This window comes from Vombatus ursinus, unplaced genomic scaffold, assembly GCF_900497805.2.
Source record: "Vombatus ursinus unplaced genomic scaffold, bare-nosed wombat genome assembly UNPS02014798.1, whole genome shotgun sequence".
Lineage (NCBI taxonomy): Eukaryota > Metazoa > Chordata > Mammalia > Diprotodontia > Vombatidae > Vombatus > Vombatus ursinus.
In genome coordinates this window covers 10,134,113-10,147,841 of record NW_020954576.1, presented here as the reverse complement: position 1 = coordinate 10,147,841, position 13,729 = coordinate 10,134,113, and the positions used below count along the sequence as shown (strand labels likewise).

The following is a 13,729-nucleotide window of genomic DNA, read 5'->3' as shown; positions in this document are numbered from 1 at the left end:
GGGGGAACCTGGGCAAATCACTTAACTTCTGTCCATTTCAGTTCCCTCAATTGTAAAATGAGAATAATAACAGCAACTATCTATCAGAGTTGTTGTAAAGTTTAAATGAAACAATATCTGTAAAGTGCTTAGCACAGTGTCAGGTACATAGCTAGAGCTTAATAAATGCTTCTTTTCTTCCTTTAATCATATCTTTTTTTTTTTTGCTGGTTACTATTTTCATTGCGTTAGGATCTGTAGCCTCACGTTGAGTTTGCAGTTCGTTAAAATACCTAAGGTAATGCAAACTCTTGCTTAATCACATTTTCTCTATTTTGAACTTACACAGGTAACTTTCTGAATCAAAATACAGAATTTTACGCTTATCCCTACCTATCTTCATTTTCTTCTAGGCCTTCAGTGCTACCCTGATGCTTCATTATGACACGGTGATGATCCTGGATTGTTCAAGGCTATGCCAATGGATAATAGTAGGTCCTGTCTGTAGGACCTATGTAGTTTTAAAGACTTCAAATGTAGGCTCAGTTCTTCACTATGAAATGGCTTTTTCCAGCAACGCATCAAAACTATCTACTGAAATATGAGGAGACAGGGCCTGGACCTGTAATTTCTCTGGTATAGGAACTTCCGCTACCCAATGTAGGTTGACCTTTTCTCTGCAATTTACAGTTATAATGAGTTGCCCAAAGCTGAGACTTGCCCAGAGTCACAAGTCAGTATGTGTCAAGAGGTGGGGCTTTAACCCAGGTCTTCCTTTTTCTGAGGCCAGTTCTCTCTTTATTATTCCAGATATTGGCAAAGTACAGTTTGGGCCAACGAAAATAAAACTTTATTTAAAAATGTAAAAACCATTCTTAGCTTGAAGGCTATACAAAAACAGGTGACTGGCTTTAGTTTGCTGACTCCTACACTGTAAATGGGGTTGCTGAGCACTGGGGACAAATACAAAAACGCAAGATATAAGGGCATACTCTACCCTGAAGGAGCTTACATTTGAAAGACAACACCTTAATAACAGAAAAAGGGGATGGTGTTTGGAGAGTAACCTGGAATTATGCCCAAAGAGTTACAAAACTGTATATACCCTTTGATCCAGCAATACCACTACTAGGTCTGTTTCCCAAAGTGATCAGGGAAAAAGGAAAAGAACCTGTATGTTCTGAAAGATTTATAGCAGCTTTTTTTGAGTTGGCAAAGACCTGGAAATTGAGAGGATGCCCAACAATTGTGGAATAGCTGAATAAATTGTGGTATATGACTGTAATGGAATACCACTGTGCTGTAAGGAATGATGGGCAGGTTGATTTTAGAAAAACATGGAAAGACTTGCAAGAAAGAGAACTTTTATGAAAGTTCATTAAAGATCATGAAATAATACAAAGTGAGTAGAACCAAGAGAACATTAACAGTAATATTGTTCAAAGAGTAACTATGAATGACTAAGTTATTCTGAGTAATACGAACATTTAAATAATATTAACTATGTTGTCAGTCCTAGCATGTAGCACATCAGTGACTTGGTGACTATGGGTACTTTTGAACCAGTCTGTCTAATATTGCCTACTAAAGCCTTTATGAAGGAAAATGCTATCTACTTTCAAAGAAAGAAGTGAAATACGGAAGTATATATTATAGGGTTCCACATATATATCTATATCAAATGTTGGCCTTCTCTAATGTGGGGTTGGAGGAAAGGAGGGAGACAACTTGGAACTCAAAATGTAACCAAAAAAAAGTTAAAAAAAAAACAACCCAAAAAAACAACAAAACAAGACAAGGGGACAGTGTAAGTTGGATGATATGGTGTGGAAATAGTCAGGGTGTGGAAATGACTGGGAACTGAGTTTGGCTGGCAAGTGAGATGGAGGCTTGATTTCAGGCAAGATAAGGTGACAGTTCACCCCACTGGGAGCCCAAGGATAGAGCCAAAGTTTCAGAAGGATCGGTATGAGGGGGAAGATGAGGATGTTGGCCAGAGTACAGGGGGCACAGCAAGGAGATATCCAGAAACGTCTGCTCCCTCCTCAGGTCTGGACTGTTGAAGTAACTAATTTAAAAGTCTCGAGGACTTACAAGTAAGTTTCATCTTTCTACATTCATCCAATTATTACAGCTGGTTGACATTTTTGCAGCATGATTCTGTCATCCAAAATATTAACTATTTGTTCTAACTTTGTTTTAATTTAATTTAATAAACAATAAAACAACAACAACAAAAAAAAACCAAAATAAAATTTAATAAACAAGCATGGAGGGGTGTGAAGGAAACAAAGGTCTAATTTCCTCTAGCCTCTGTAATATGCTTCAGTAACTCTGCTGATGTTTATACAGGACTTTGTCTAATCTAGTCAGGTGGTCATTTCCTTTCAGCCTAGCAGTTGGCCGTGAACTTGGGTCTTAATTCTTCCGGTATAATTTTTAAGCACAGTGTAACATAGTAAATCTCCTTTTTTTTAAACAAGAAAATAAAGATACTTAACTTGGAAAGAAAATCCCCCACTTCATCCAATGGTATCCATAATGAAAATGTTAAAAAAGGCTAAGGACAGTAGAACCCTGAAAACACTACGGGTTCCCCTCCAGGCTGCTATCAACATTAATCAACTTTTTTTTTTTTAGGTACAGTCATTGAACCAAATGTGAACCTTCCATATTACTATAAACTTCTTCTCTTGCTTATCCTGAAGAATCCCATGAAACTCTGACAGCTCTGCCACATTTATATCCTGAAGCAAAGGGAATGGCTTTAGTAGGCAATATTAGACTGGTTCAAAAGTACCCATAGTCACCAAGTCACTGATGTGCTACATGCTAGGATTGACAACCAACTTGTTAACAAAAAAAAAAAGGGACAGGATGTACAGAATAATAATAGGAAGTGGCATAGTTAAACACCATACTTGGGAGTCAGGAAGACTTGAGCTAGAATTTTACCTCAAACACTTACTAGTTGTGTGATCATGTCACCTAATCTCCCTCAGCCTCAGTTTCCTCATCTGGAAAATGGAGATGCTATTGTATGTAGCTTACAGAGTTGTTGTGAGGCTCAAATAAGAAAATACCCATAAAATACTTCGTGAACCTTAAAAGAGCTATATAGATGCTGGTTATTATTATTAATATTATTCTCTTGGACGCCATCCTTAGATGATAGCCTTGCTAGCAGAACACAATCATAAACAGAAAGGAAGGCACTTGCAAACTCCAGACATCATGGATGAGCTGAGGAAGATTCTTTTGCTCTTCTTTCTTCCTTTGTATTTCCTAACTTTGTGGAGGAAGAATTAATTATATACCTGGTTGGAGGAGAACACCAGTAATATTTTATTACTTTACTTTTATTTGTCCTAAGTACGCTGATTAAATTGTGGCCCAACTGTTTTTGGAACTCGAGCAACCCCTGCAGGGCTGAGTAAGCTGCCTGACTTGCCATTCAAATTTTGTCAAATGCCTTATGCAATCTAGATATAATATGCCAATATCTTCTTGATCTGCCAGTCTTGTAATTTTATCAAAAAAGGATCCAGAATCATAGAAGTGAAGCTGGAAGGGACCCCAGAGGCCATCTAATCCAATCCTTTCATTTTATAGATGAGGAAACTAAGGTTCAGGAGGTTAAGTGACTTGCCCAGAATTATGGAGGAAACTTTTAGAGATAAGATTTGAATCCAGGTCCATTGACTCCAGAGTCAGTGCCCTTTCTTTCTTTTTGGCTAGGCAATGGGGTTAAGTGACTTGCCCAGGGCCACACAGCTAGTAAATGTTAAGTGTCTGAGGCTGGATTTGAACTCAGGTCCTCCTGAATCCAGGGCCAGTACTCTAGCCACTGTGCCACCTAGCTGCCTCTCAGTGCCCTTTCCCTGGTATCACACAGCTAGAAAGATTTTCTAGGTATATTTTTGTTAGTTTCTTAGAACATCTGTTTCATGAATGATCTATTCGGTAACTGATTTAGAACTTGACAAAATTTGCTTCTTTCAAACTAATATAAGTTAAAAAAAAAAAACCCGAGATTGTTAAGACTATCTAAATTAGGAGTAAACAGACTATAAGTAAAATGCATAAACAATGGTGCATGGCCTTTTGTGAAATTTATTTTGGATGCTTAAAGCTTTGTTTCCTTTCTGTTTTTCAGTGGAGTTGTATAGAAGTTGCTGGATAAATAGAGTCTACAGTACTGGGTATTTAAATCTCTGATAACTTCTCTTAGTTTTCTTGTTTAAAAAAAAAAAATCCCTTTTCTCCCCTTTTACTCACAGTACTGTTCTTTCTCAATCTCCAGTGACCTTCATGGAGCAGACAGGATAGTCATCTCAGACTGTGATCTCATTCTCTATAGGCTCTTGGATACAAAGAAAGCAGTTCTTGTAACTGAGGATTTTATCCCCTTAATACCATAGTATTAAGCCAACAATGTAATAAGCTTTGAGAATCTAGTCTGCTTGAGGGGTTACACACAAAAGAAAGCAGTCTTACATTACATAATTATTTGTAGTTTAAGAAAAATACAAAACTTTTTCAGATCCTTACTACTAATATTCTACATATAACCATTTGCATAAATAAATATGCAGATTCATATATTGTATGTTAATACTTTGCTTTATGGGCATAGATGACAAATAGGTGACTCCAGTCGGGCTTTTTGATGACAAATGGTAAAGAATTCCAAAATAAAGTACTCACTCTTACATAAGGAAATAAAGAAAAGAATTGGACCAAGCTACTATTATCATATATTAATTACCTCAGCAACAGCAGACCCAAATGACCAGCTAGGCAAAAACGCAATAGCTTCTAAGCTACATAGCTACAATATACTACTTTCCACATAATGATTAATCCTACTATAATTTGTTTCAAAACTCTATATTGCATAGACTCACAGCACCATGTATAACACATTTGTTTACCTACACAAAGCAGACAATTTTTCACCTGCCAGGATAACAAGATTACAGAGTAAGTTCCCCTAAGTTACCTCCACAGCTAGTGGCAGAATACTACTATGAATATGTCTGGAAAAAAGAATACAAGGGAAATAGGATATATAAGATTTCTAAAAACTCTACCTTTATCTTAACCAGTTTTTGTATGTATTACACAAAGAAATAACTGAACTTTTGCAAAGTATTTTTGGAAATAACAAAGACATTAATTTAATAATCTTTGATCTGCACTGAGATGGTACATTACATTTCAAGCTGAAGCTCTGCAACGGTTACATCACTTAAATAAATTTTTAAAAATCATGGAAAATAAAATTACCTTCATAAAGACTGGCATGAAGCAGTTCTACAATTGTCTGTTGGGTTAGTTTTGTCCTGTAAATTAGAATATAAGACCCCAGGCAGCATGAACCAGTTGTATGTTTCACAGTATCTGGCACAATCCTGGGCCCATGGTAAGCTTTCAATAAAAACTAATTGTACTATTAACTAACTGTGACTTTGAACAAGGCATTTCACCTCCATGGACCTCCTTTCTTTACCTGTAGAAACGAGGGGGTTGGAAGAAATGATTTCCTGGATATCATCTAGTCTTAACATTCTATGATTCTACCTTTTCGGGTTAGCAAGATGTTTATCGCCTTTTCTAGGAAGGGAACATACAGGAACAGTAATGGAGAAATAACAGAAGTCATTTTGTCCTTGACTAACACACACATGCACACACTTTAAGATTTGGAAAGTGCTTTACATATTTTCTTTTTTCTTTCTAGGGAATCTGGGTGTCATTTATTGAAGGCAGATTGCACAATTTGTTCTCTCCCCCAAGGCTGTTCCCATTCCCTCCACAACACAACACACAGATTTTCTCATTTGATCCTTGACAACCCTGTGAGAGAGGTATATACTACAGGCATTATTATTCCTATTTTACAAATGAAGAAACAGAGATTCACAGTGGTTAAGTGAATTGCTCATTGATAGACAGTTAATAAGTACCATGGGCTCTTCCCTGGCTCCAACTTCAGCACTCTAATAATTGTCTCCTTATTCTTTTGCTTTAGAAGACAGAAAACGTTATCTACTGTGGAATATGGCCTAATCTGATTCAACTATAAAATCTTAATTTATCACAGTGGATATACATCCTCAACCTTTTACATTTAGATATCAAGTATGTTAGTTCAAATAAGTTCATTTGTGGTACATGACATCCAATGTTACAGGTGAAAGAAAAACTACAAATGTCTCCCTGGAAAAGGCATAAATAACTACATCATTCCTCATTCTTTTGAGTGTAAAAAACTGCCTTAGACTTGCAGTCACAAAAGACAACAATGAGGATCAGCGCAAATGATCCATCAAGCACCTACAGATCAAATTGTGATTCCAGATTTTTTTTGTTTTGCAAAAAATAAAAAAGGTTAAAATAAACATTTTTGCCAAGTGAGTGATGCTTCCTATGATGTACCTGTGAAGCAGGACGCTTTCTCTGGATTCCAAACAGTTAGAACTCAACACCAAAACCTTGGGATTATGAGTCTAAGGAAATCTTAGATCTAGAACAGGAAGGAGCTTCTAGTGTAAGGATTAATTCTTAGAGGGGGTGGGAGAAGGGTGAGGGAGTTTGTGAACTTGAAAAAATATATCTTAGTAAGTGCACTTCAATAATTGGTTTACTTAGTAATCCTATGTATTTTATGAATTACAAAATTATTCTGTAAAAAGGTCCACACACTTCGCCAGACTGCCAAAGGCGTTCAGGGCACAAATTACATTAAGAACCCTGACCTAGTTCTAAGGCCCTTATCTTAAAAGATGAAGTTGAGGGTCCAGAGAGAGTAGGTGTCACACTTGCACCAAATGGCAAACTGCCTGAATTCAAACCCAGATCCTCCGACTCTAAATCTGGCTCTTATAAAAAAAATGCACCAGTAAGTCCCCAGGAAATTGACAGAAGCCACACGCTATCGTTCCGAGGGTGGCTGAACCGGAATTTTAGCCAAAACTTAAAGACTATTATTTCAAAGCCAGTCCCGCCCTCCGCGGGGATCACTGGATTAGGCTCCCTCTTCATACGGGGCTCACACTCCTGCCTCCATCCTCCCTCTTTCTCCCCCTGCCCTCAAACAGAAACAAAACAAAACAAAACAAAAAAAAACCCAACCCTATAACACATCAACCCGCTTCAGCATCCGGGTCCTTGTCCTTCTTTCTTTTCTCTCCCCGCCCCCTCTGCTCTCTCACCATTCGGGTTCCCCCGCCGCCTCCACCTCCGCTCCCGGTAAAACGGTGATAATAGTTTCACAACGCCGGTCCCGAAGCAGCACTGCCGTGTCTCAACTTCCTCCTTTATAGTTCGCTTTGAGGCTCCTTCCGCCACCAACACGAATCCCTCCCACTGCTTCACTTCGGCACTCTCCGCCCTTTTCAGCCGCCAGCGACGCCGCATTACTCGGTGCGAGAAAATGCGCCATCCCCGTCACACTGCGCAGGCGTTGCTACCGCCTTCTTAGCGATAACTAGCTCTGGGCCTCCTCCGCCCTCCACTCCACTCCTATTCCCCGCACGCCGACGCGGAGCATTAGGGGTTTTGCAGTCTTTGGCCCTGGGAGGCTGGAGCTTTGGCCTCAGGTTGGACTACAATTCCCATTAAGCTTTGCGGCGTAACTTTCTGTTTCCATAGAACTGGTGGAAAATGGCGTCGGTGTTTGTATCCCGAGGACCAATAACGAAAGGGTAGGGGCGGGTTCTAAAGAACACCAGCCAATCCCAGGCCTCCTAGCGGGCAGTCTAAGGAAGGAGGGTGGATAGGGGCGGGAGGGAAAACGAGGGGAGGGAACAAGGGGGAGCGAAGGGGGATCGGGGGAGGGAGGGGGAGTGATGTTTGCCCGTCAGTCGAGTCCGGAGTGAGCAGCTCAGACACCGGATCGGAGTGGAGACCCTGAGCCGCTGCCGCCGTCACGGCCACTGTCTGGACCAGTGCCTGGAGGGAGCCGCAGAGGGTCCATCGCAGTCTTTCTCTGGAGGGGGGCCCGGTTTGGGGCCCGGACCCAGAGTCCGGGAGGGATTTTTCTTCGTTCTTTGCTCCCTCCCCCCCAGCGAGGGAGCCAGAGCGGCCGCCAAACAAAGGTACCAGCCGCCGCCGCGGGAGGAGGAGGAGGAGCCGCGGCCGCCGCCGGACCCGTGGCCTCCCCTTCCCCCATCTGGCCCCCCAGGCCCGTTCCCCGCCGCCGGCTTCGGGGTGGAGCAGGGGAAGGGGACTCGGGACGTGACGGGCTTCAGCCTCAGCACCCAGCCAGGTAGGAGCATTTTGTTGGCGGGGGAATGCGGCGGCCGGAGGGGACACGGTTCCGGGGCGGTCGTGTGTCCCCGTATCTCCCCCCACACACACTCCGCCCTCCCTCCCCAGCCGGGAGGAGAGTGATCGCCACCCCCGCGGCGAGCGCCCGAATGCTGGGCCGTGCTTGCCCGCCCGCCTGGCCCTCGCTGCAGCGGACTCCGAGGCTCGTCGTGCCTCGGCGGAGCGGGAAGAAGGAAGGGGCGACGGGCCTCGGAACCCCCCGGCCAGGGACCCCGCAGTAGGCGCCCGTGCTGCCGGCCCCGCGGCGTCCCTGGGCTGGGCAGCCAGCTGTGGGGGCGCCGGCCTGACTGCACCGCGTTGGTGCAGGCCGGCCGGCCGGCCGGGCGAAGGAGGAGAGCCAGCGAGCCCGAGCTCGGGGCGGGGAAGGATCCGGGGCCGGACTCTGGGGTTTGTTGTGACTTTCTCCTCTGACAGAAATGGCGTCATTGCCGGAGACGGGGAAACTCCGCCGGGTCCGACAATGGGGAAGCGGCCCGGCCCGGGGGGCGGCAGGGGGATGCCGGAGGGAGAGCCGGCCGGGCCGAGGACGAGAGCCCCGACTCGGAGGGACCTTCCTTCCGGGAGGCGGCGGAGCGAGAGAGAGTGGTGGGGGGGGAGTTTGAAGCCATTTCCTCTGCCCCCCCTCCCCCGCGGAGAGTGGGGTTCCTGGGGTGGTGATTCGTGTCTTTTGTTTCCACCTCAGGTGCAGGTGAATTCTGTGTCAGCGAGAGGATCGCGGCTGCCGAATCACCACCATGAAGGTAAAAAAACATTTTATCTGAGAAACCTCAGTGCCGAAGGTGGAGTGGGATGAGGGGTAGGCCGGACGTGTCGGGGTCTTTCTGGGGGTCGTCTCAGGGAGCTTTCGGGAGAGGAGTGTGCTCGTGGGCTCGGTGCCCGAGTCCTCTAGAGCTAGGGAAGGGGAAGGGGGTCAGAGCTGGTGCATTGTACTTACTGGTGGGTGTATAGTGTAGTACGCTGGGCCTGGAGAGTTGAGTTGGAGTCTCTTATTTTGGGGGATACATCGTGGAACCTCACTTACCTTAGGATGAGCCATCTTTTTGGAGCATTTCTTCCCAGTTAGATAACAACAGTCTTCTGCTTTCTTATTTGGCATTGAGAGAAAACACTTTGAGAAGTGTGAAAGCACATCAAGTAATGCTGCCTCACCTAGAAACTAAACATTGTTATGGTTCTATCAGTCGATAGAGATAAAGCAAAATTTTATTTAACGTGTGGGTTTTTAAACAGATAATTTTTACTCTGCATAAAAACTATTCTTTGAACTGTTTGAAGTGAGAATTCTGGTTTGAAAACTGCCCTGTGACTTGTATTTATTTCCAGGGACAGTGCTTTGTGTATAGGTTGTATATGATCCATTCCTCTGCACTGATCCATTTTGATTTAAACATTTTCAGTAGATGCATGCTTTTAGGAAAACTTTTACCTATGCTAAAGACAGAAACCTGTTTTATAAGCTTTTTAGATACCTGGTAATCTCTTTTTCCAAATGGTAAGGACAGAAATAATAAAGGACAGTGCATAAAATGCAGGATTTCAAAAAATCCTTTGGGTTTGCTTATTTGGTTGAAGATGATAGCCATAGATGTCTCTGTTACCTCCTTTACCTTTTCACCTTAGATATGTATTGAATATTGATATTTGCACTTGATACACACTAGAAAAAAAGAGAATTAGAATTTTGAATCGTTTAGATTCAACTGGTGGTACCAAGCCTAGCAGACATTTTTCTTTTCTGTAAAAATTCAGCTATGCTTGAAAACGGTGGGTGTGTTCATAATTGGTTATAGTAATAATGCTACAAACTGTAGTAGGTTAAAATTTAAATGCTAGCTACTTTAGGTAGTTCATTTGAACAGTCTCTTTATATGTTTTGGTTCTGTTTAAAATCAAGACAATTTAAAAAATACTGTATCAGAATTAAGATTTGTATTGCATAAGTTTATGGAAGGAAGTGAAAGCTGTGACCTTTTAAAATTCTGAGTACTGTGTAGCCTATTTAGTTTTTTGGGTTTGTGCTATATATACATGTGTATGAAAAGGTTTTCATTCTTCTCATTTCCTGTGTGTATTAATTCAGTTAAAGAGTATATAAAACTAAATGTCTTTGTGATATCTAAAAATATACAAGAAGGGGTGCATGATTATAATAATGACACTGGGGGAATGTGTGTGAGACCACCAGAAGTGAATTCATTAAGAAAACCACAGTTCTACCCACAGCGGTCATAAATTTCTTGGGAAAATGTTGGACTGAAAAATAATATCGTTTTAAAAATGGAGTAATATTTAACAGATAATTATGAAAAAATTTTATGATCATAAATTTATTTTAAGATTTGCTGTTTAATTGTCATTCTTTAAAAAAAAAAAAAAAAGCTTGGCTTTTAAACAGTTCCATGTGTCAGAACAAAATAAAATTACACTTGCATCTTTATAATTGTGTTTAAAATTAAATTGTTACTTTTTGTTTAAATAGTACCAGTGTTAAAATGCTTAATAATTTAAAATGAACTAATTTTACATTTGTTGCTATTCCTGGTATCATAGCCCTTCATTTAAGAAGAACGTGGCGAATTATATTGTACTTTTTTCAAATATAAACCTTAGCTTTTGTATACAACCTAATTTTTATGTGACAAGTTAAGGTTCTTTAGCAGTTATTATTTTGCTTGTGATTTAAGCCAGGGTCAGAATTGTCATATAATTTTTTTCATCTGTGGCCCCAGTTTCTGTGATGATTTAGTAGCAGTTGAGACATTAGAAACCAAATAAATTTGTACTTTCTAATAGTTACTATATGACAGAGTTGGTATTGTCTATAATAAAGTAGAGCAGAAAAAAGTAATCATTACTAATCTATATATTTGTAGACAGCACTTATCAATATATAATACTTTGTCCTTTTTGTTTTGGAACATCTTAGAAAATTGGAATAAAAACGTGTATGTGTGTGTATATATATATATATATATAAAATAATACTTTGTCCTTTTTGTTTTGGAACATCTTAGAAAATTATAATAAAAACATTTTTATGTATGTATATGTATATATAAATAAAAATAAAACTTTTACATGCTATTAGCAAAAAATTTTCTCATTGTAGTACTTAAGATATTCTTTAAACAAATGAAGGCCCTTGAAGCTGGTATACTCCATCTTGTGATATGTTACTGACTGTGTGATTATAGGAAATGAGATTAGATACCTCTAACACAAAAGCAATTTGTGATTTAATAAATGGCATAGATGATGTTATGTTGAATTTACATTTTTCTGATTTCCGTGTTTGATTTTTTTAATGCCTGAATTTCCAACACTAGGAAAATTATAGATTATTGAAATACACAGATTAGCCCATAACTGTATTTTAATCATTGGTTTCAAATTCCTTTCTTATTACACTTTTAATATAATTTATAGAAGAAAGAATAGGACCCCTCCCCCTTTTTTTCCCACACTCTGGTAGGAGGTTCAGATGAATTAGAATTCAGATGATTGGAGGGATGAGAGTGTACAGGAAGCCTTTGTAATTGACTATCTGAATATTAGCCCCTGCATAATCCATAGTTAGCTGTTTCCACATAGAACTTAGAACCAAAATAAAGCCAGTATATTTTGTGGTAGATATCTTTTTGAGAAATAGGTAATTTGTGTAATTAACTCGATTTCCTTCTCTCTCAATGAATTGCTAACTCTAGTTAGTCCTTCTAGTAAAAGTGAGTTGTCCACAATTAAGAAGTGCATTTTTGCATTTCAGCTTTCGGCCTTAGAAACCCTGATGGTTTTTACCTGATGTGACTGAAAGATAGGCACTGAAAGATGCTCAAATTAAAAAAAAAATTTAAGCAACTATATTGTAGTAGAAAGCATAGGCTCTCGAGTTAGGAAATCTAGCTCTTTTATGGGTGATCTTAAGCAAGTCATTTTCTATATGCTTAAATTTTCCTTATTTACAAAATGGAAATAATGGTAACTCACAGAATTATTCTAAGGGTCAAACAACCTAATGGAGGTAAGGCGATTTATAAACTGTGAAGCATTATGTAATTATCAGCTGTTCTGATGATAGCCTCCCTCCTCTGTTCTTTGTTTGTGGTTGGGACCTCTGTAACTACATGATCATTCTTCCAGAGACTAGTGTTCCTACACTTCCCCCCCCCCCCCCACTATTAGTTTTAGCACGTGGAACATTTGGAGTTGAATAGTTCTGGAGTCTAGACCCTAAATGGTATCACCTTTTGCAGAGTGATTTGTTCCAAATGTTTTGTTGGGTCACTTGGGAGTCCCATGCTCAGAGCTGCAGTTTTGAAGCCAGCATTAGTATTTAACTTTTGAGAAGTGTTGGTAATAAACACTTACTTTATGAAATATATTGAAGGAAAATACACATATATGGTTTTCAGTGATTTCAGTTATAGAGCTGTGATCTTATGGAAAACTTAGAACAAGAAATTTAAAGGGCTGATAGTGGTGTATTTTGATACTTGACAAATTCTGTGAAACAAACTCAGAAGTTTAGTTTTTCACTAGTACTACCTTTTTGCCTCCAAAAAACAAAAGTTATGAATATTGTGTGATATTTATAAATTCATGATCCAATATAGTATTGTCATATTTGAGAAATCTGTCTAAAAAATGACAACCATAATGTAAAATTCTTTTACCTAGTCATTTTTTTGCATCTAAAATTGAAATGATTGTAAAATTATTGAGCTTACTGGATTTTTTAGGATGAGATTTAAATAAATAAATATAACCTATTCCTTAAAATTTATTACTATATGCATATCATTTTTCTTACTAATATCTAGTTTTTAAATATATATGTAAAAGCAAAAGGAAAATGTTGAATAGCTGTGATGATTTTTATTTCTCTTATAAAGGACAGTGCACCATGTTTATCTTAACCCCAAACACTACATTAATCTATTTTAAATAAAGTATATCATTGTGATAGTACATGAAAATAAAAAGGAGCAATAAAAAAGTTTCTTAAACTACCTTTCCATATAGGTAAGTTGACTTTAAAAGGCAGAATTTAGATCTTATTCTAAAAATGACCAAGCATAGATTTATCTGTGTCAGGGAGCTCCTAAAACTGGAGTGTTCTACAGAAATATCTTATTTCTCAGAGATAAGAATGTGTAAAAAAAGGTTGAAGTGTCAATTCTAGAATCAGGAAGATGACAGAAGAGACATAATTATCAGATTCACTCCATTTTTCCATTAAACAAATAATTGTTATTTAAAAAAAACTGAACCTGTGACTTCCTTGTTCAGTGAGAAAACTCTCTATCTCAATGCAGATGGGCCCCTTTTTTGCAACATAAGACTTTTAGAGAATTCCTTGGGGGCACTGAGAGGTTAAAGTAGTGTCCTGGATCACATAGCCAGGATGTGTGGAAGGTGG

At 39.6% G+C, this 13,729-nt stretch overlaps 2 protein-coding genes across 6 annotated transcripts in view; one reads left to right on the top strand and one right to left on the bottom strand.

Annotated features, from left to right (window-relative positions):
- LOC114049847 (geranylgeranyl pyrophosphate synthase) overlaps positions 1-7,446 on the bottom strand; it is a 51,155-nt gene extending 43,709 nt beyond the window's left edge. Inside the window, exon 1 of the mRNA XM_027871274.1 lies at positions 7,197-7,446. The gene's annotated coding sequence lies outside the window, so the exon portion shown is untranslated. The remainder of the gene's footprint in view (positions 1-7,196) is intronic.
- A 782-nt stretch (positions 7,447-8,228) lies between these two features.
- LOC114049727 (AT-rich interactive domain-containing protein 4B) overlaps positions 8,229-13,729 on the top strand; it is a 196,399-nt gene continuing 190,898 nt past the window's right edge. For all 5 annotated transcript variants that reach the window (XR_003569903.1, XM_027871108.1, XM_027871110.1 and 2 more), the window contains exons 1-2: positions 8,229-8,251; positions 8,996-9,053. Coding sequence is in view for 4 of the 5 variants with exons in the window: in XM_027871108.1 (XP_027726909.1) it covers positions 9,048-9,053 (6 nt within the window). In the remaining variant the exon portion in view is untranslated. The remainder of the gene's footprint in view (positions 8,252-8,995; positions 9,054-13,729) is intronic.